The sequence below is a fragment of the Phacochoerus africanus genome, chromosome 9, assembly GCF_016906955.1.
Source record: "Phacochoerus africanus isolate WHEZ1 chromosome 9, ROS_Pafr_v1, whole genome shotgun sequence".
Taxonomy (NCBI): domain Eukaryota; kingdom Metazoa; phylum Chordata; class Mammalia; order Artiodactyla; family Suidae; genus Phacochoerus; species Phacochoerus africanus.
Genome location: NC_062552.1, coordinates 114,489,058 through 114,508,854, shown reverse-complemented (window position 1 = coordinate 114,508,854; position 19,797 = coordinate 114,489,058). Strand labels below are relative to the sequence as shown.

Genomic DNA, 19,797 nt, shown 5'->3' with positions numbered 1-19,797 from the left:
CTCTGGGCTTACTGACATCATTCCTTTGGTACGCACCTTAGCCATCCAAGGCCAGCATCCTGTTCTTTTCCATCTGGAGTCTCCTCAGGGGGCACAGCTGGGGATGGCTGTAGTGGCTTGATGGCTGCAACATCCTTTGCCGATGATAAGGCAGCCAACATTTTTCATTCACAGGTCAAAGGACTGTATTTGATATGTTTTAATCTTCCCAAAGGTATTGAGACTTGTTTGTGGGATAGAATATAGTCTTAGGGAAGGGACCACATGCAGTTGAAAAGAATACGTATTCTGCAGTTGGCGGATGTAGTGCTCGATACATGTCAATTAGGTCGAGGTTGCTGATGGTGTTTTTCAGGTCTTCTGTGTTTACCGATATCTGTTCTAGTTCTTCTAACAATTATTGAAAGAAGAGTATTAAAATTACCAACTATGACTGTGGAGTCGTCTCATTCTCCAATTACGTCAATTTTTGTTTCATGTACTTTAAAGCTATTATTTAATATAAGCATTGACAATTATTATATCTTCCTGATGTAGTGACCCTTTTAGTTTTATGAGATGTCTCTTTTGGTCTCTGATAATACCCTTTGCCTTGAAGTTTATTTTATCTGCTATTGATCTAGTAACCACAGGCTTCATTACTTAACATTTGCATGGTACCTTTTCCATTTACTGTTAACCCGTCTGTGTCTTTATGGATTTAAAATGGATTTGTTGTGGACAGCATGGAGGACTTCGGTCTTTTTTCTTTTTCTGGCCAGCTCTGACAATCTCCACATTTTAACTGGATGAATCAAGTAAACTGTCACTTCAGTGATGATGAAATATACTCTATTTCCAGAGTTCCCGTTGTGGCTTAGTGCTTAATGAATCTGACTAGGAACCATGAAGTTGCAGGTTCGCTCCCCGGCCTTGCTCAGTAGGTTAAGGATCTGGCGTTGCCTGCAGTGAGCTGTGGTGCAAGTCGCAGATGGGGCTTGGATCCCAGGTTGCTGTGGCTCTGGTGTAGGTCAGCAGCTACAGCTCTGATTAGACCCCTAGTCTGGGAACCTCCATATGCCTTGGGAGCAGCCCTAGAAAATGAAAAAAAAAAAAAAAGAAATATTCTCTATCTGTGCTGCTCTATAAAGTAGTCTATTGTGGTGACTACTGAGCACTTGAAAAGTGGCTCATGCAAGTGAGGAACTGAATTCTCAGCTTTATTTAATGATAACAAACTTAATATTGCATGTGACTCATGGCTGCTACATAATTTATGATGTAGGAATCTGCTATGTTCCTCCAAAAATCATTTTTTAAACAAGCAGTTAACTTGGCTAAACTCAACTGTAAAACTGTCTCCCCTACAATGGAAAATCGCTCAAATTTTGGTCCAGTTCTTTTTATCCTTAGCTGTGCACGCACAGTTCAGGGGTCAGCCGGAGATGTGAGCAGAGTTTACACATGCAATGTGGGCATCTTCTGTCTGGCTCTCTTCTGCTATTTCCCTCTTTACTCTCAGAGGCTGTGGTTGCTCCAAACCCTGTACGCTGATCTCTAAGCCAAGAAGACAGCAGATTTTTCCACTGGAGGTTTACCTGCCTTGTGTGGTGCAGGACAAAGACCCGACCTCAGGCCGAAAGGGGTGCAAAGTTAGGAAAATCAGCACTGGAGTGCCTGTCTTTCCATTTTGTTCGTTTGTTTGTTGTCTTTTTGTATTTTTAGGGCCACACCCGGGGCATATGGAGGTTCCCAGGCTAGGGGTGGAATCAGAGCTGTAGCTGCCAGCCTATGCCAGAGCCACAGCAACGCCAGATCCGAGCCCCGTCTGTGAGCTACACCCCAGCTCATGGCAATGCTGGATCTTTAACCCACTGAGCGAGGCCAGGGATCGAACCCGCAACCTCATGGTTCCTAGTTGGATTTGCTTCTGCTGTGCCACGATGGGAACTCCTCTTTCAGTTATTGACTCCCCTCCAGTTTCTGCCTGCTTTTGGTCACTCTCAGTAAGTGGCAGAAGCTCCGCCCCAGAGCTTATACTTTTTCTTTGTGAAAGAATTGATTCAATAGTTGCTATTTGGCCCTGCCAGAAACCTGAAGTTATTTGGTTTCCCCCACAACATTTAATAATGAAAATTTCAAACATATACCAAAGCTGAATGAATTTTTATAGTTCTAACTTAGATTGTACAATTAAATTTCCTATATTTTATCATATATCTACTATCTTTTTTCTTTTTGCCACACCACACAGGCAGAAGTTCCCAGGCTAGGAATTAAACTCACACTACAGCAGTGACCTGAGCCACAGCAGTGACAACGCAGGATCTTTAACCTGTTGAACCGCCACGTTTGTTTTTTCTTTCTTTTTTTTTGTATTTTCTAGGGCTGCACCTGCGGCATATGGAGGTTCCCAGGCTAGGGGTCGAATCAGAGCTGTAGTCGCTGGCCTACGCCACAGCCACAGCAACACGGGATCCAAGCCTCATCTGCGACCTACACCATAGGTCATGGCAACATCAGATCCTTGTCAGATCCTCTGAGCGAGGCCAGGGATCAAACCTGGAGTCCTCATGGATACTAGTTGGGTTCATTATCACTGAGCCACGACAGGAACTCCCACAATGAGTTTTTAAAAATCAGTTTTTATGGAGCTATGATTTGCATACCATAAAAATGACCAATTTGGTATATAATTTGAGGGGTTTTGCAAAGGGTAACCAATGCCACCATCATGACAGGAACATCTCCAGCACCCCCTAAAGTTCCCTCCCGCAGCCAATCCCCTCTCCCCACACCTGCGCCCCCCTGCGCAGTGGGCAGGGGCCAGGGTGTCCCTTCAAGAAGAGGAACTGGAGAGCAGGGGAAGAGGCCAGGTGTGTTCTCGAATGCCAGGGGGAACGGATGGGAAAACTGGGCTCTTCAGAAGTGTTTACAGGTTGTTTCTAGAGAGGTGATAAGTGGCTCACTGAGATCGCAGGGTTTATTCCTCTCTCCAAAGGCAGATGCCACCAATCCAGAAACAATTAAAGATGCCCATCTCTCGAGCCCAACTTTCGGTGTCAGAGCAGCTCGGGCAGTGGGAACTCAGGCATCCGCAAGAAGGCAATCTCTGGCAGTGTCCAGATCTCCTTCAGCCTCAGTTTCCTCATCTGTAAAACAGACTTCCTTTCAGGGGTGAAGTGTCAGCTCATTCGTGGGGTTCACATGGACACGGACTCCCCGACCCCACCTTGAGGACCCGGCTTTTCCGGAGGCAGCAGGCAACGTGGATCCCTGCTTTCAGGGCAGCAAGTACATGGGTCTGCTCTGCAGAGCTGTTCAGGGCCTGTTTGAGAGCCTGGGCCTGGGACAAGGACCTGCCTGTAAACAGAGCCCCTTCCTGTGGTATCTAGAAGCCTCCGAGTCATCCTGACACAGCCAGGACTATTCAATCTACCCCCATCTTCCGGAAACAACCCGTCTTTAGTACTGTGTGGAGGCAGGATTTGTGGGAAGCAGCTACTTTTTCAGAAGGCATGGGTTTTATTTTTTACACTTGAATTACCTTCTCTAAGTGCCCCAGGGGGAGACTGCAGCATCCGTACTTACCAAGAATCATTATGATTTATATTTAGGGAGTTCTTGCCAGTGCTCAAGAGCGCCGTTTCACTTGACTGTTAACAATAATTGCGTGCGAGATTAGCTTGATTTAACAGATGAGAAAAGGAAGACTCAGAGGCATCATGTGACTTGCCTAAGGTCTCATAGGATGGAGGAAGCGGAGCTGGGACTAGATGATTCTTTTTAAAAAGATGGTTTTATTTTTATGTATTTCTTTGCCTTTCTAGACAATTCTAATGAATCCCGAATCACCTCTCAGACTTTGGTCAAATCTCAAGCCCGGGTGACCACCTGCCTTCATTCAGAGCGGCTGAACTAGCCAAGCCTAGTGAAGGAATGCATTTTTAAAATTATCCATTCATTTATCAGTTTGGTTTTTAGTGCTGCACCTGTGGCATATGGAAATTCCCAGGCTAAGGGTCGAATTGGAGCTGCAGCTGCCAGCCTACACCACAGCCACGCAGGATCTGAGCCGTGTCTATCACCTACATCACAGCTCACAGCAACACCGAATTCTTAACCCATTGAGTGAGGCCAGGGATCAAACCATATCCTCATGGATACAAGTTGGATTTGTTAATGATGCACCACAATAGAAACTCCTAGGAATGCATCTGAGATTGTCACCCTGAACCCACTGAAACAAAAATAACCTCCCTCGGTGCTACACGCAGATATTTTCTATGATATTTCATTTAAAAGTGCTGGTCATGACACCCTAAACTGATTCATGAGTCACTAAAGGCTTGTGACCCAAAGTTTGAAAAATCATTGCTCCAAATCACATTACAAGGGTTCCCTTATATATGCAGCTTTTTGGAGAAACTCGGCTTTCAGAATTTCCTTCTTGGTGTCCTTTTGCTTTTGAATAGAACCTGCATGCTTGCTCTCATTATTTAAGAATGAGGCATAAGGAGTTCCCATTGTGGCGCAGTGGAAACAAAACAGACTAGGAACCATGAGGTTGTGGGTTTGGTCAGTGGGTTAAGGATCGGCGTTGCCGTGAGCTGTGGTGTAGGTCGCAGACTCGGCTTGGATCTGGTGTTGCTGTGGCTGTGGTGTAGGCTGGCGGCTACAGCTCTGATTGGACCCCTAGCCTGGGAACCTCCATATGCCGCGGTGAGGCCCTCACAAAGACAAAAGACAAAAGACAAAAAAAAAAAAAGAATGAGACATAAAAAGGTTCCTCTGGCACAATATCAATACTTCAACTAGATTTTTTTTTTTTTGTCTTTCTAGGTCTGCCCCTGCAGCATATGGAAGTTCCCAGAATAGGGGTTGATTTGGAGTTGTAGCTGCCAGCCTTTGCCACAGCCACGGCAATGCCTGATCCCAGCCACATTTGCGACCGACACCACAGCTCACCACAACACTGGATCCTTAACCCACTGATTGAGGCCAGGGATTGAACCCGCATCCTCAAGGATACTGGTCAGGTTCGTTACCGCTGAGTCACGATAGGAACTCCCCCCTAGATACTTCTTGCCCTGGAGTGGACCTCAGCATTTTCCACCTGTCTTTGGAGACCTCTGCACTGATCCCTCCTCAGCAGAGGCAGTCCATGGTCTGGGAGGCTTGCATCAAGGATGGACATAGGACCCAACCTAGCTAATCAGATGTATCAGAGGGCTTCGGTTGGCACTACTGGGAAAGAAGTATTTATTTCCTCTAGAATGACTGGCTGGATGTAATATGGGATCCTGGAGCTTAGGGGGGGTGGTGGAATCAGAATTTCAGCCTCCCGGTGGACAGAGCTGACCTGGGAAAGATGTCCATGTTTTGGAAAGCAGAGCTGAGAGACTTGGAGACAGACACAGTTACATTATGACTGTCTGGCATTTGCTGAACTCATGTTAGTCTCTTTCGTATGCTCAAGCTTCATTAATCTGGTTTCTGTAATTGTAAAGGCATCCTGACTATTCTTTCATAAAAATATTGATAAAGTATTATTAAATAACACATTGTCAGAGGCTTTTAAGTTTTACTATGTCACTGATCTGAAAACAAAATCAGCCTTCAGCTCTCATAATGCTAATTTCTAAAGAACCTATAAACATAGAGCCACCCAGATCACATACAGGGTGGCTTCATCTGTGTCTTCAGGGCCACAAAAGGACACATGCTAGTTCTGTGACCCTGAACCTTATTTTTTCTCTCATAAAATGGTATAAGCTACCCCATGGTGTAATGATGTATATAAAGTTAACGACAATCACAACCCATAATAAATTCCCTACGGACGCAATTTCTCCTTTGTCTTTCCCTTCTGAGCTTCGCTTTATTTGTGCGTATTGAGAAAACTGCCATTGCAGCTGGGCTCTCCGAAAACCTTCCTACAAAGGGAACAGGAGAAATTGAACCAAATGCCTTCGACCAATTAACATCAGATTGTAGTTTCAGGAAAGCTTCTGGTAGACCTAAAAAGAATAAGGGGTCATTCATACACAGCAACTGGATTCTGCACTGAAACAGACTTGCTTGGAACTCTGAAAACTAGAATAAAGTGGTGCCTAGACTTGTGATGCTTTGGCTCTGGGATTGCTCACCATCTGCCTTTAAATGTGAGGTGCCCTCTTTTCAACATATCCCAGGCTCCCGATTTCCTGGGCTGCCGTTCACCGTCCCCTCTCAAGCATCCTCTGCACCCCCTTTCCTTTGTTTAGGTCTAGTGAGTCAATGGAAATGCCAGGTTTCAGAGCACTTAATAGAACAGACTAAACAAGGCAGTTTTCAGCCCTCAAAGTTCTCACTTAAAAGGAACTGGCTCTACTGTCAGGTTCTGGCTTAAGTAACTCAGTAGCTCAGCCCCACCTGCTAAGGTGGCATTTCATGGTTGATTTCATGTACTGCTAGCTGGTTCTGTCATGCCAGCCACACACTGTTCCAGTGGATGAAAGTACACCTGGTTTTGTAGCTACAAATCACGTGCCTGAGGCTGGAACACCTGTCACACCTGCTGCCTCACAGCCGTACGGCCCACATTCAAATTCCAGCTCTGCCCCTGCCAGCTGTGTGATGCTCTGGAGAGATAATTTTCTAAGTTCCCCCATCCATAAAATGGGGGTAATAATAATAATATCTCCTTGATCAGGTTATTACGAAGATTCAGGTAGGTTAATATGTTTAAAACACAGAACAGTACCCAGGACATATCAAGTACTCAGTACTTGTGGCTCAGTGTTACTCCCCAGGGACCAGTGGGCAGAGACCAGGCTTGGAGGTGGTCTCTGCCTTCACACTGGGCTGCTGGTATCTCCTAGGAGCCCCTTTCCTGGCTTCTGTCTCAGCTGTTTTTTTTTTTTTTTTTGTCTTTTTAGGGCTGAACCCGAGGCACATGTAAATTCTTAGGTTAAGGGTCTAATCGGAGCTGTTGCTGCCAGCCTATGCCAGAGCCACAGCAACGCCAGACCCAAGCCACATCTTCAACCTAAACCACAGTTCCTGGCAATGCCAGATCCTTAACCTACTGAGCGTGGCCAGGGATCGAACCTGCATCCTCATGGATACTAATCAGATCCATTTCTGCTGAGCCATGATGGGAACTCCCATCTTTTGTTTTTGAGTGTGACTCTTACTACGTAAGCAAGGGCCACTTTATTACTAGTTGATGGAAACAAAACAAGAAATTAGTTTTGTTCGTAGTGGGTTTGCTTTGGGTGTTGCTTGAAATTAATGGGCTACTAAACTTGGGATACTTTTCAAAGATTTTATCCTAATGGGATCTGACCTATGCATGACAGCGTCAATAGAGTTTTGGATTTAATCATATACAGTAGTCGAACTAATTTATTTCTGCCAGTCACTGAGTTCCTGCACAGGCTTCTGTCATTATACCCTGGTGTTACAATTCATATCATTCATGATCAATATAATTGGCATGTTTTATGAATATAATAAAGAATGCCTACTTAACCTTTTTTTTTTTTTTTGAGGTGTTCATCAGTCAAAAGCAAGAATTCTCAAGGAAATCTTGGGGATGATGGGGTGAGTTAACAGTTCTAACTCTACAGTAAGGAGGGAGGAAGTCAAATGTCTTAAGATTTGAATCAGATCATCCAAAACTGGTTTCACACTGCATCAAATAAAATTCAATGTTGTTTCCTAGAAAGTGAATTTTTACTTTCATGGGGGGAAAAAAGGTTGTGACAAAATCAAAGATCCTTATTTTAAGCATATGGAAGCAGAAACCGCATTCATTTGAAAAGTCCTATGGGATTAATAACGTCTATTAAGGGCAACCATGTAACTTCGACACAAGAACCCAGGAAAGTGGAGCTTGTCTCCATTGCTTACTGGGGGGAACTTACGGATGTTATTTCAGAGAAGGCTGAGGCACAGGTTAAATAAGCACTTACGTATACATGTGGAAACATAGGAAGAGCTCAGAAAACATCAGTGATTGCCATTACTATGCAGAAAAAACACAGCCGCCCAAATCAGTGAACTCTTGAGGCTGATTTCTATCAACTACAGTTAAAAACCAGGCACCTTCTCCCAGGAGCATGAGGATAAAAAGTATTTGAAAAATCCCTTCTCCACCCCCGCCCTACCCCAGGAAAGAAGCTGATGGCAGACCATTTGGGAGCGAGGGGGACAAGATGGCACGTGACTTCTTTTAAGTCACCAGCCAGGTTGGCAATTTTCTGAGGGAAATGCTTGTGTGCTTTTGTATAGTTCTGTGAGCTGTGCTTTCTGGAAATTTGTGGGGCTGGAGGAGACCCCGGTGTGTTGTGGGGAATGGGTGAGGAGAGGGCTGGAGGTCTGCCTGTAAGTGGGGAGCAGTCAGCACGGGGCTGGGGGGGCGGTGGGGGCAGGAGTGGAGAAATGTCCTGTGAAGCTGCACCGTGACGACAGTCAGGACGGCTCACTGGGGGGGAGCCACGCCAGCCTCCGTGACACACGCCAGACTCCTGTCCAGCCACGCGAGACATGCTCAGAAAGCCGAGACGTCACATTCCTGCTCTGGACAGTTTCAGCTGAACAAAGAGCACAACTCACAGTCAACCTTCACCTTGGAGGCGCCGACCCCACCTTCAGAGTCCGCGTCACTGAGTGGATCACTGAATCTCTCTATTCTTTTAACATTGTCAAGTTTAATAGCTTGCATTCCAAAGCATAAAAAAGGGAATTAGGAAAATATATGTAATTTTTTTAAGTGAGAATGTTAAGAGGGACCATTCAAAGGATAACCAACATCTACGTTTGAAATTGACCTCTGCAAAGGGTTTTATGGGAGGGACGGGGGCGGCGGCAGATAAGGGACATTGTTCATCAAGGGACGTGAACATCCAGTACGAACAGAACATCCAACGCCGGGGGGAGGGGCTCGATGGCTCACGCTTCAGCTTCACACTTCAATTTCACTGTGCTTTACGGCTCTCAGGAGGGGACCCACATGTTCCCGTGTGTATCGGGTGCTTTCACATAAGGAATGTTCCAAATCCATGGCCGATCTGGGGAGGTGGGGGTGGGGAGAAACAGGTTACATGAGTAATAGGATTGAATTGGAATAGGATTATAGAAAATGCAGTCACCTGATGGGATAAAATGACTCCTGGGCCAGAGTCTGCAAATCATAAAGAGCCTCTTCCGAACTTGGCCCGAAGCGGGTCCTTTCGGACAACGGCTCGGAGGAAAGGTTCACTGAGACGGTGAGTGGATGTGGGAGCAGGCTGAAGCTGGGGGTGAGTGCCCGCTTGCCACTTAGGTTGACACGTCCCTTCTCCTCTCTGGGCCTCGGTTTCCTCACCCGTGCCTAATTCATGGAGCCGTCCCGAGGATTAAATGAGCTGAGTCCACGTAGTAGGCAAGACCCAGCGTCCGGCACGGAGAGAATCTAACGCAGCGCAGCCCTTGTTCTAAGCTGGAGAGACCAACGGTCACGACAATTACAGTCAAGGGCCACGTTTCTGCGCTCAGCTGGTCATCGCTGCACAGAAGCCAGAGGCCAGCGTCACATCCCTGAAATGGTTTTCTTCTGTAACTGAAGACTAATGATTGATGAGGTCTGGAGGTCTCTGTATAATGACTACAGACTGACGTCGAGGGAAGCAACAACCCTTGGAATAGCATGCAAAGAAGACCTAGGTTCAAATCCTGCCTTCATCCTGCTCTGCACCCTGGGGGAGGCATGTGGATTTGGGCCTCAGGTTCCCCATCTGTGAAATGGGAACTAATTACATTAGCAATCGCCCAGGTTTATTGTGAAGCATAATGAGAGCATATCTGTGAAAGTCCCCGACATGTTGTAAGTGCTCAGTAAATGCGAACTTTCCTTCCTTTTAGGGGATGTTTCAAAAATTGAAAAAATCAGAACTGCTTTTATCATGCATTGTTACTGCCAGAACTGAACTATGGCAAAAGAATCCTAATGATGGGGGTGAGTGTGAATATATTGCTAGGATTACAAATACCCCCTCCCCTATATTATTGCCCTGATAAATATGAGAGCTGAGCTGGAACAGCTCTGAAGGGCTGCGTGCTTAATGTAAATGGAGCGCTGAGCGGGGTCAGCGGAGATGGGTCGTCCCCCTGCAGCCGCTGCTCAGCTCTGCCAACCGCCCCTGGGGGAGGCTTTCTCCTTTTCCTGAACAGAGGCACATGGTAGCTTGGAGGCTGGCCTGGCAAACAATGGTATCTGCCCTCTTTCCGCGTAGCCCTGCTGTTTGTGTTGAATAATCACTGCATGAGCACGCACACAGCAGCGCGGGCAGGAAAAGCACGCCAGAGATGGCAACAAGTTATCAGAACCCGGTCCTCTGCCTTTGGCCTTGGGATGGTTGGAAAGCATGCGACTGCACTTCTTGTTAAATAACAAGCTTGTTGGACAGCCGTAAACCTGGGCCTGTGTTACATGCTTGTTTCTTTTTTTTTTTTTTTGTCTTTTGTCCTTGTAGGGCCGCATCTGTGGCATATGGAGGTTCCCAGGCTAGGAGTCCAATCAGAGCTGCTGCTGCTGCTGCTGGCCTACGCCAGAGCCACAGCAAAGTGGGATCTGAGGCGCATCTTTGACCTACACCACTGCTCACAGCAACGCTGGATCCTTAACCCACTGAGCGAAGCCAGGGACCGAACCCGCCACCTCATTGTTCCTTGTTGGATTCACTTCCGCTGAGCCACGATGGGAACTCCATACATGCTTGTTTCTTAAGAGGTGAGGGACTGGCAGGGCTGACGGCTCGAGTCCCTGGCTACTCACTGGCCTTAAGAAAGCCCCTGCTCTCTTCCACTGCAAACACCATCTTCTGTGACTGGACGTCCCTGTATTTCCCCTTTTTCCTGCAATTTGCTCTGCTTCAGCTCCAAGGCAGGGGACAGCCCCATCCTTGCTACATGAATGGCTATTAGATTCTTCAGCAGTGCAGGACCTGTGACACACACAGTGAGAACCCATAACTCAGAGACCACCACTGCATTTACAGGGACCCTCGAACACCTTGAACTGTGAGGGTCCACCTGCATGCAGACTGTTTTCAATAAACACGTACATGGGAGAGTGGTTGGCTGAATCTGGGGATGCGGCGCCGTGGATACAGAGGGCCGACCATGGGAACTGAGCATCTGCCGATGTGGTACCCAAGGCTGGTCCTGGGTCCAATGCCCCTTGGATCCTGAGGGGTGCCCGTACTCCTTTCCTTCAAAAATAGCCAGCAACAACCAAGAGAGGACCTGGGACCCACCCTCCCGCATATCCCCCTGATGCTCTGCTTTACAAATGAGCAAATGGCTGCATCTCACAGGCTGCTGGAAGGCCCTCCGCTACCTCGGGGAAAGCCACAGAAAAGGCCAACAGGGAGGGGAAAAGAGGGGGGCTGTGGTTCTGGTGTGGCTTTTCACCCCGTACTACCGGGCATCAGCATTACCACTTATCGGCCTGGATGGAAGCCCATTTTAGGCAATCCTCTTAAACGGTCCCGTGAGAACGGCCTGCCTCATGGTCCAATCACACGTGGATTCGGAGAAACGGCTTAGTGCTGGTCAGATGCCAGGGACTGTTAGCTGAAGCTGAGGGCCTCTCAAGCTCAGGTGCAGCAGGGCAGGCAGACCCGCGGGTGGGGCTGGCTACTGGACTGCTGAACCCCACCAAGTCCGCCAGCAGGCCCCTGACCAGCCTCAGGTGGGAACTGCTGGCGCATTTTCCCAGGAACACGCCCCCCCCCCCCCCCCCCGCGACCCAGTGACCTTGCTTCGTCAAGGTGGGCACCTTCGTCAAGTTCTAAACGTGATCTTGACCCAATCTGCTTGGGACCTGAGGCTAAAGGGGATGAGAAACTGGTCTTTTTTTCTGGAATATGATGGAAGGATTTAAATGAGAGGGAATCAGCAGATGAGCCTGGCGGCAGGCCACATGGAACTCGGCATCCAAGGGGAGGGGGAGAAGCGCGGAACCAGGAAACGGCAGCACAGCCCAGGTGAGACCTACGTGCGGGCCGTGGCAGGGGCGGGGAAGGGGCCAGCCTGGGGCAGGCGGGGAGGGCAGGAGAGGGTCTCTGCAGGTCTCTGAGGTCAGGGACTGCGTGCATCTTACACCTCTGTCATCCCAGAACTCGGCCCTCCAGGCTACAGCGCACAGGCTAGTGGTATAGAGCGCGATTTAAAATGGTGACTTTGCTTTGTAAGAGCTTTCTTTGAAAAATGCAGTTCCTATCAGAAAAATGTGTTTGGTTAAGTAACTTTTCATGAGAGGAGTGATATAAATTCGAGCTGGGCAAGGCTTTGTGTGTGTGGTTCACTGATCCATTCTGAATGCTAACCAGTGCCTGCGCACAGGAGGTTCTCCAAGATACACCTGTGCTGAGAGACTAAGAGGTGAGCACTACACGAAGCAGGTACACCTGTTGTTGAGTCTTTGCTTTAGTTGATCAATTTCTTGGTATCTCTTGTATTGAACTGTGTGATTTGTTCCGAGCAGTGTATTTCTTTGCTAAGCTTTTCATATAGTCTGCTGACTTACACAAAAAATACTGAACAAGATCTTACACATATTAGAGTGACTTGAAAATTACTTCTGCAAACAAAGTGCTTCTAAAAGGTTCTTAACCACTCAACTTTTCCAAATCTTGGCAAAATGCCTTTTTATAGTGCACATGACTCCCCTGAATGATGCCTTTACAGGAAATGGTGGTATCTGAATTCCTGTCATTATTCTACATGCTACTAAAGCAATGTGGAAGTTAAAACAGTACCGCTAAAAAATTAAAATGCTCCAATCTCTTGTAGATGGCTTTTTTTTTTTTTTAAATGGCCACACCCATGGCATGTGAATATTCCCCAGGCCAGGGACCGAATCTGAGCCACAGCTGCCGCAATGCCAGATCCTTAACGCGGCTGGGCACAGCACCTGCCCTGCCATAGAGACAACGCCAGATCTTAACCTGCTCTGCCTCAGTGGGAACTCTTCCCTCAAATATATCTCAAAGGAAGTGTGTAAAAAATAGAAAACTCAGCTAAACAAGAAAAATTCTGCTTGTTGTCCAGATAAAAGGCTTACCATTTTCATTACAGGTCCAAGACTCTACCTAGTTGTTAACTTTTAAGTTCTTGGAAATCCCTTTTCTGTTGGAACTGAGGGGACCTAAGGATATTTTATTTTCTGCCCGTACCTGCGGCTATGGCATTTCCGGCCAGATACTGAATCCAAGCTGCAGCTGTGACCTATGCCACAGGTGTGGCAGTGCCGGATCCTTAAACTCACTGCGCCTTTGAGGTCACGCAGTTGGCTTCTTACCCATGCGCCAAAACAGGAACTCTAGACCTCAGGATATTTTAAAAGTTCCTCTATCTCTTCCTTTCTTGCTTTTAAAGTCCTTTGGAGATTAGCATTAAAGCAACTGGGGAGACTTCCAATCAAGGTTCTAGGCTGGGGGCAGTAGGCCCAAGGCCAGACCCCAGAGGTTAAGCCTGAGGCCATCGCAGTTAGCTCCTGCCTCCAGTGTGTTGATTTAGGAGAACTCAGGTTGGAAAAAAAAAAAAAAAAAAGGGAGAAAAGACAAAGGTGCAGCACAAGCTGGAAGAGGGAAGGTGACGGGGTCAAGTCAGTCCAGGGTTGGGGACTGTCCCGCATAAGCCTCAGGCTCTCCCATCATCAGTTCACTAAGGGGAGGGGCAGGAACGAATGGCAATCCACAGGGCTGCACCTGCGGCACACGGCGGTCCCCGGGCTAGGGGTCAAATTGGAGCTGCCGCTGCCGGCCTACACCACAGCCACAGCCATGCCAGGTCAGAGCAGTGTCTGCCACCTACACCACAGCTCACGGCAACACCCGAGTGGACCCACCGAGCAAGGCCAGGCAATGAACCCACATCCTCATGGATATTAGCTGGGATTGTTACCGCTGAGCCCCAACGGGAACTCCAAACTGGACGTTTCAAATAACAGAAACTATGGCTGACAGTATTTGAGCGGGACGTGGTTGGGTGCTAGGTCTAGTCCTCCTCTCAGTCACCCTCTGACAGGGGGCTAGGCACTCGTATTTTCTCCTTTTGCAAAGAGAGACACCAAGGCCTAAAGAAAGCAAACCACTGCCTGAGGTCACTTAGTAAGTTGTCAGGTTGGCGCATAAACAGGGCTTGGCTTTAGTGCAGTGTTTTCCACCTGTGTGTTGGGGCTGGGGAGGAGTGGTCGCGGATGCCTTGAAATTCTGGTAAAACCTCTATGTGCTAGTGAAAAATGAAGGTGTGTGAATTTACGATACACTTAGACTCAGAACAATGCACAGGGCTTGGAAAGAAGGGAACAAGAATGCCTTCTGAAACTTAGTGCCCACCCGACTATCAGAGAGATGAAGTCACCTGCAGGGGGCAGGATGCACTTAGTCAGACAGGCCAATACAATCAGAGAAAAGGGTCCATTAGAAGGGCGGGTTTGGTCCCAGTGAAAGCCAAGAGGGCAATCAAGGCAGGGAAGCAGCTAGAGTCCAAGGAGCACTGTCCAGGGAAAGAAGGGAGCCGCTGGGCCAGGCAGGCTCTGGGAAGGAGTCTGAGGTTTTGGAATATTTAATGGCGTGATGTCATTCAAACTTTCCAATCAAAAACCAGATTTGCTCTGTTCACATTCAGCCTTCACTCAAGATTCACAGATTATAATTTGGCTATCTGCAGAGGCTCCACCCTCTGGGGAAGATCTGCTGGCTGTGGTGCTGTGAGAATCCACCACTTAAAAGTAGTAAGTTTGTCCGAATACACAACTCCTCCTGTGGGAATCTGGCCAAATAAGAACTCGCCTCAAAGACAGACTTTCTGGGGCTGGGAAGAGCAGCACTGCAGCTGGCAGACCACAGGATGGAGGTGATGCCACCTGCCCCAGGCAGCCTTCCTCCACCACTCTGGTGACCTGAGCCCGGTGGCCACTGGCTTTCTCTTGTGTTTTTGGTCACTGCCCTTCAAGTCCCAGCCTCAGGTGGCAGTTTGCAGAGTGTGGCCTGGAGGCCTCCTATCTGCCTGCCTGCCCACCCGTCCGTCCGTCCGTCCGTCCGTCCGTCCATCCATCCATCTATTGTCTTTTTAGGGCCGCACCTGCGGCATATGGAAGTTCCCAGGCTAGGAGTGCAATTGGAGCTGTAGCTGCTGGCCTACACCACAGCCATAGCAATGCCAGATCTGAGCTGCGCCTCAACCTACATTACAGCTGATGGCAACGCAGGATCCTTAATCCACTGAGCAAGGCCAGGCATCAAACCCTCATCCTCACGGATATTCGTCAGCTTCATTACCGCTGAGCCATGATGGGAACTCCCTGGGGACTCTCTTTTAAAGGGGTTGGTGGGGGGAGGGTGCCTGTAAAGTCCAAATTACTGGCATCCTAACATTAAACCACTATTTGTCACCTTCACACGAGTGTACAGAGGCTACACGACAGGTGTGATACCACAACAGAGCAGCTCTGAGAATCCAGAGAATAAAGGGGTCTGCAAACATGTAAACAATGCCATCTGCCTCACTAATTACTTTTGGGAACAGTCATGTTACTATATTTTTAAATACATAGATGGGTTCATTATTATTTTAAAATAAATTAATGTTTAAACATGCATTGGTTTTAATTTGACATGATAAATATCAATGACTACAAAACCCCATGTAAATCAAAGAAGCTTTTCGAGGACCAGTTTGAGAACTGTGGCTCCAGTGGCCACACGCGGGCCAGTGAAGGGGATTTGCAAACCTGCACTTCCAGGGCATTCCATGAGCCAGGCTCCCCCTGAGAGCCCAGTAGCTTCCCCTGCTTTGGTACATACACTTGTGGTTTTCTTTCGCCCGTGTCTCACCTTTACTTCCATACAGTTCTGGAGGCAAATCATACGGCACAGGAAAGGAGGCTGTTGGCTCCTGGCTCCCTGAGAAGAATTTCTGCTTCACTCTGAAGCTGTCCAGGCCCTGCAGACACACAGAATCTCTAATTGCATCCCATCCTCTGGAAAAAGATCTCAAGAAGCAATTATTTTTTATGGTACAACAAAATCCAGAGCTATTCGGGTTATTATTTCAGAGCTATTTTTTGACATTTGCTAAGTCAAACATATTTACAACCCTCCCCAAATTGTTCTTTCCTAAAAATAAGAGGTCCAAATTTCAGGAAACAAATTACACAGCAAAGTTTGCAGAAGTTTAATAAAGGATATAGAGATAAAAGAGGAAAGCAATTTCGGATGTTACAGCCCATTTCTACTAACCTCTATGGACAGTTTGCAGGGAGTGTGTAGAAGACACTGAATAAAAATACCTCGAAATACTTTCACTATTGCTATAGTAACAGGCTGCTCCCTCTGGTGAGGAATAAGGGTTGCTTTCATGTAAAACCAAAGTGTTTCAGTGTAACGTGATAGAAATGCAGAAGGGGGAACTCTTCAAGACCCACCAAAATGGAAGGTTCATCCCAAGAACTCCAGAGTCAGCTAGTATTAACTTCATGAGGGTGCAAATTTAAGGTGCCACACCCAGGCTGATGTATAAAGTGCCACCGCCTCCTCACATAGGACCTGGACAGCAGCACGGGTGTCCGATGTGACCTCCTGGCCTTCCTCTCGTATAATCCTGGCACTGTTTTTGCAAGGCTGTCCCCCGGGCCTCTGGCCACCTTCCACATGCGTATCCGTCCTTCTTTCCTGAATACCCCCATGTCAAATGGTGCTGATGCCTTAGGAACCCACACCAAGAGCTAGGAACACAGGGCTCAACTTGGGGATCATATAACTTGAACTTGGTAGGGGAGCTGCTCACGGGCGCGGTGGAGACTGCGGGGAGAGTCAGGGCTGTGTGGACCTGGGCTTCGGTCAGTCTGAGCCGAGCCTCTGCGCTGGCAGCTACGGGCTCTGTGAAAGGCTTGTTCATGCCACACATTATTTCTTGAGTCCCTCTTCTGCGTCCAGAACAGGTGCCAGACACTGAGTGTACAGGAGCCACGACAACAGTCACGAGCCCTGTCCTCGTGGGATGTCCAGTCTGGTGGGGAGACGTTAAACAAATGAATGTAGGAAAGGGAGATAAAGAGCTTCCATTTGTGATAAATGCTATGAAGAAAAGCAGAGGAAGACTAGGAGGGAAGAGAAGGCCTGTTTTAGACTTGGGGGCAGGGGACACTCAGAAGGCTCCCTAAAAAAGTGATTTTTGGGGGGTAGGGGTTACACCCACGGCATGGTGAAGTTTCTGGGCCAGGGATAGAACCCAAGCCACAGCAGTGACAATGCCAGGTCCTTAACTTGCTAGACCACCAGGGAGCTCAAAAAAGTGACATTTAATTAAACTCTGAAAAATGAGTAGGGTTTGGTCAGATGAGGAGAAATCATGACATTCCAGGGGGAGGGGACAGCATCTGCAAAGGCCGAGACGGGGCACATCTTGCGTGTTGTGGAAACTAAAAAAAGACGGTTCGTGAGACACTTGACCACTTACTCATTAGGCCTCAAGTTCCTCATTTGTAAAACTGGAGTAATAAGCTTCTGGACGTTATCATATTACCGTTTCTCACTTCAGCACCCAGCACCAGTCCTGGTGCATGGCTGGGGTCCGAGCTGGGATTAAAGCACCTCCCCTGCTTACTTGACAGAAGGCTGCACAGAAGCAGATGCAGTGAAGTGCTTTGTGCGGGTGAGACCCACAGGAAGGTATGGGTGACAGCACCTTGCAAGGCAGTGGCTAGAGGCATGGCAAAAGGCGACATGGGACAGATGCCTGGCGCAAACTCTGGGCAGAAAAGGCCGAAATGACCTCTTAGCAGAGGCTGGTTAAGAAAAGGCTCTGTGGTAAATATTTTTGCTAGGCCTTGAAAATGGCTACCATTTTGATAAACAGAGAGCTGGCAGGAAACAAATATGGAGAGACTGGCCTTACCAAAGGCAGGGCTGGGAAAGCATAGTGCCGGCCTCCCACAGGGGTGGCGAGGAGAGGGCTGGGGACACTGGGCAGAAAGTCAGCCAGACTGGAGTGGGTTCTGTGTGGAAGCGTGTGGCCGCCTGCAGCTCTACCTGTACAATCAGGCCCATCTCCCGGCCACAGTGACTTGGGATGGGCATGTGGCCCGAGTCAGGGGTCAAAGACGAGACCATCCTTCTCTGGGGAGCTGCTGAGGTGTGAGCCCTAAGCTGCGGGGGCTGGGGGTGGGGCCTCATGTCCTTCCACAGAAGTGGGCCTCAGAACTGAACCGCCTCCACCCCTGGATTCAGCCCTGCCTGAAGCAGGTTTGAGCTGGTTATCCTCCCCTCACAACCCGGGGTGTCACGGGACCCTGGTTAGAGCGTGGTCTTTACTCGGACACACAGTGAGGAGCTGCAGGAGGATTCTGAACAGAAAAGCGCCTCTGTAAAGGCAGACTGGCGCGGGGATCGGACCCGGGGGCGTCGGAGCCAGAAGGCTGAGAGCTGCCGAGACAGGAACGCGCGATGGAGGAGACAGGAAAGGGGATGCGAGCATAAGTATCACGACGAACGATGAGATGTAAGCGAGGGGATGTGGATGAGCAACGGAAAGAAAGAATCAGGTCTGAAAGAGATGGAAGGAAAAGGTGATAAAAGGCAGGGACATCTGAGGGCAGGGCAGGGCAGGGAGGGAACACAGAGACCAGGGACCTGAAGGCAAGGGCTTTGCGGCCGGCCCTGCCCCACCCCTCCTCCGTCCCTAGTGGGCTGCTGGACCACCTTCTGCACAGTCAGCACTGGTGTCCCTCCTTGGGTCTTACCTTCAACACATTCCGGATCTGGGGACAATCCTGGTCATCTTTTAACTTTTGTATCTCGCTTAATTACTGTGTGACTCTAGGCAAGTTCCTTAACCTTTCTGGGCCTGGGTTTCCTTATCTATGTACATACACGGCTATGGTGAGGTTAAGTTATTTAGAGCAATGACTGCGAGTGACAGTAAATCCATATAACAGACGCATTCTCAGGGTGTTCTAGGTGATGCAATCACTCCTACTGTGCAGAGGAGGGAAGAAATTTGCAGGCTATTTGCCCGAGGCCCCACGGCTATGATGCAGCAAGGCCAGAAACTAACCCTGCCTTTCTGATTTTTGGTCCTATGTTCCTTCCACTAAGCAAGCGAACGGTCTCACGTTCATCCACCAGGAGCCAAGACAAGGGAAGAATTTCCTGCACATTTAAGAGGCGCCACGACAGGAGGAGCCAAATTCCGGCAATCTTGGCTCTCGACATTCTCAAAGGGAAAGAGGCCAGGGGTTGGGAAATGATGCCGATGTAACGATTACCAAATACTTTATAGAGTTTCAGGCAAAAATGCCTTCCCTCTTCTTTAACTCCTGGCTTACTAGGGTCATTTTTAAAGGCACCTAGCGAGGAATATGAGTCTTTATGAGGCTCCGCGGTGCCATGCTGTGGTGGCCGACTTCGCATACGAGAAGTTTGGAGCCATCTATGTCTGACAGGAAGCAACATGCTTTTTTATTCTTGAACGCCATTTCTGATTCAAATTCTAGGGTATTATGTATGTATTTTAAAAAGTACCACTTTCCCTTTCAATCTGGATGTCAAATAATTTGAGGCTGTCTTCTAATTATCATTATTTATATATCACAGTGGTACCATGTGGCATTTTTACAAAACAGAGGCAGGCACCCTCCCAGGCACCGACACTTAAAAGACAGTTAAGACAATGCATTTAGAAAACACCAGGTGAGAGGGTGGACATGAATCACACATGAGAAATTACTGGCTTTTCCCGTCATCAGCTCTGGGAGGCAGAGAGCTGGTTCTCACTGTTGACAGA

The 19,797-nt window shown here is 48.2% G+C and overlaps 1 protein-coding gene and 1 long non-coding RNA gene across 5 annotated transcripts in view; one reads left to right on the top strand and one right to left on the bottom strand.

Annotated features, from left to right (window-relative positions):
• Nucleotides 1–8,655: 8,655 nt before the first annotated feature.
• TDP1 (tyrosyl-DNA phosphodiesterase 1) overlaps nucleotides 8,656–19,797 on the bottom strand; it is an 85,404-nt gene continuing 74,262 nt past the window's right edge. For all 4 annotated transcript variants that reach the window (XR_007136949.1, XM_047795430.1, XM_047795433.1 and 1 more), the window contains 2 exons: nucleotides 15,849–15,957; nucleotides 8,656–9,035 (listed from right to left, as the gene is read on the bottom strand). Coding sequence is in view for 3 of the 4 variants with exons in the window: in XM_047795430.1 (XP_047651386.1) it covers nucleotides 8,962–9,035; nucleotides 15,849–15,957 (183 nt within the window). In the remaining variant the exon portion in view is untranslated. The remainder of the gene's footprint in view (nucleotides 9,036–15,848; nucleotides 15,958–19,797) is intronic.
• Nucleotides 11,504–19,797, top strand: part of LOC125135363 (uncharacterized) — a 32,351-nt gene continuing 24,057 nt past the window's right edge. Inside the window, exon 1 of the long non-coding RNA XR_007136950.1 lies at nucleotides 11,504–11,993. This is a non-coding gene — a long non-coding RNA (uncharacterized LOC125135363). The remainder of the gene's footprint in view (nucleotides 11,994–19,797) is intronic.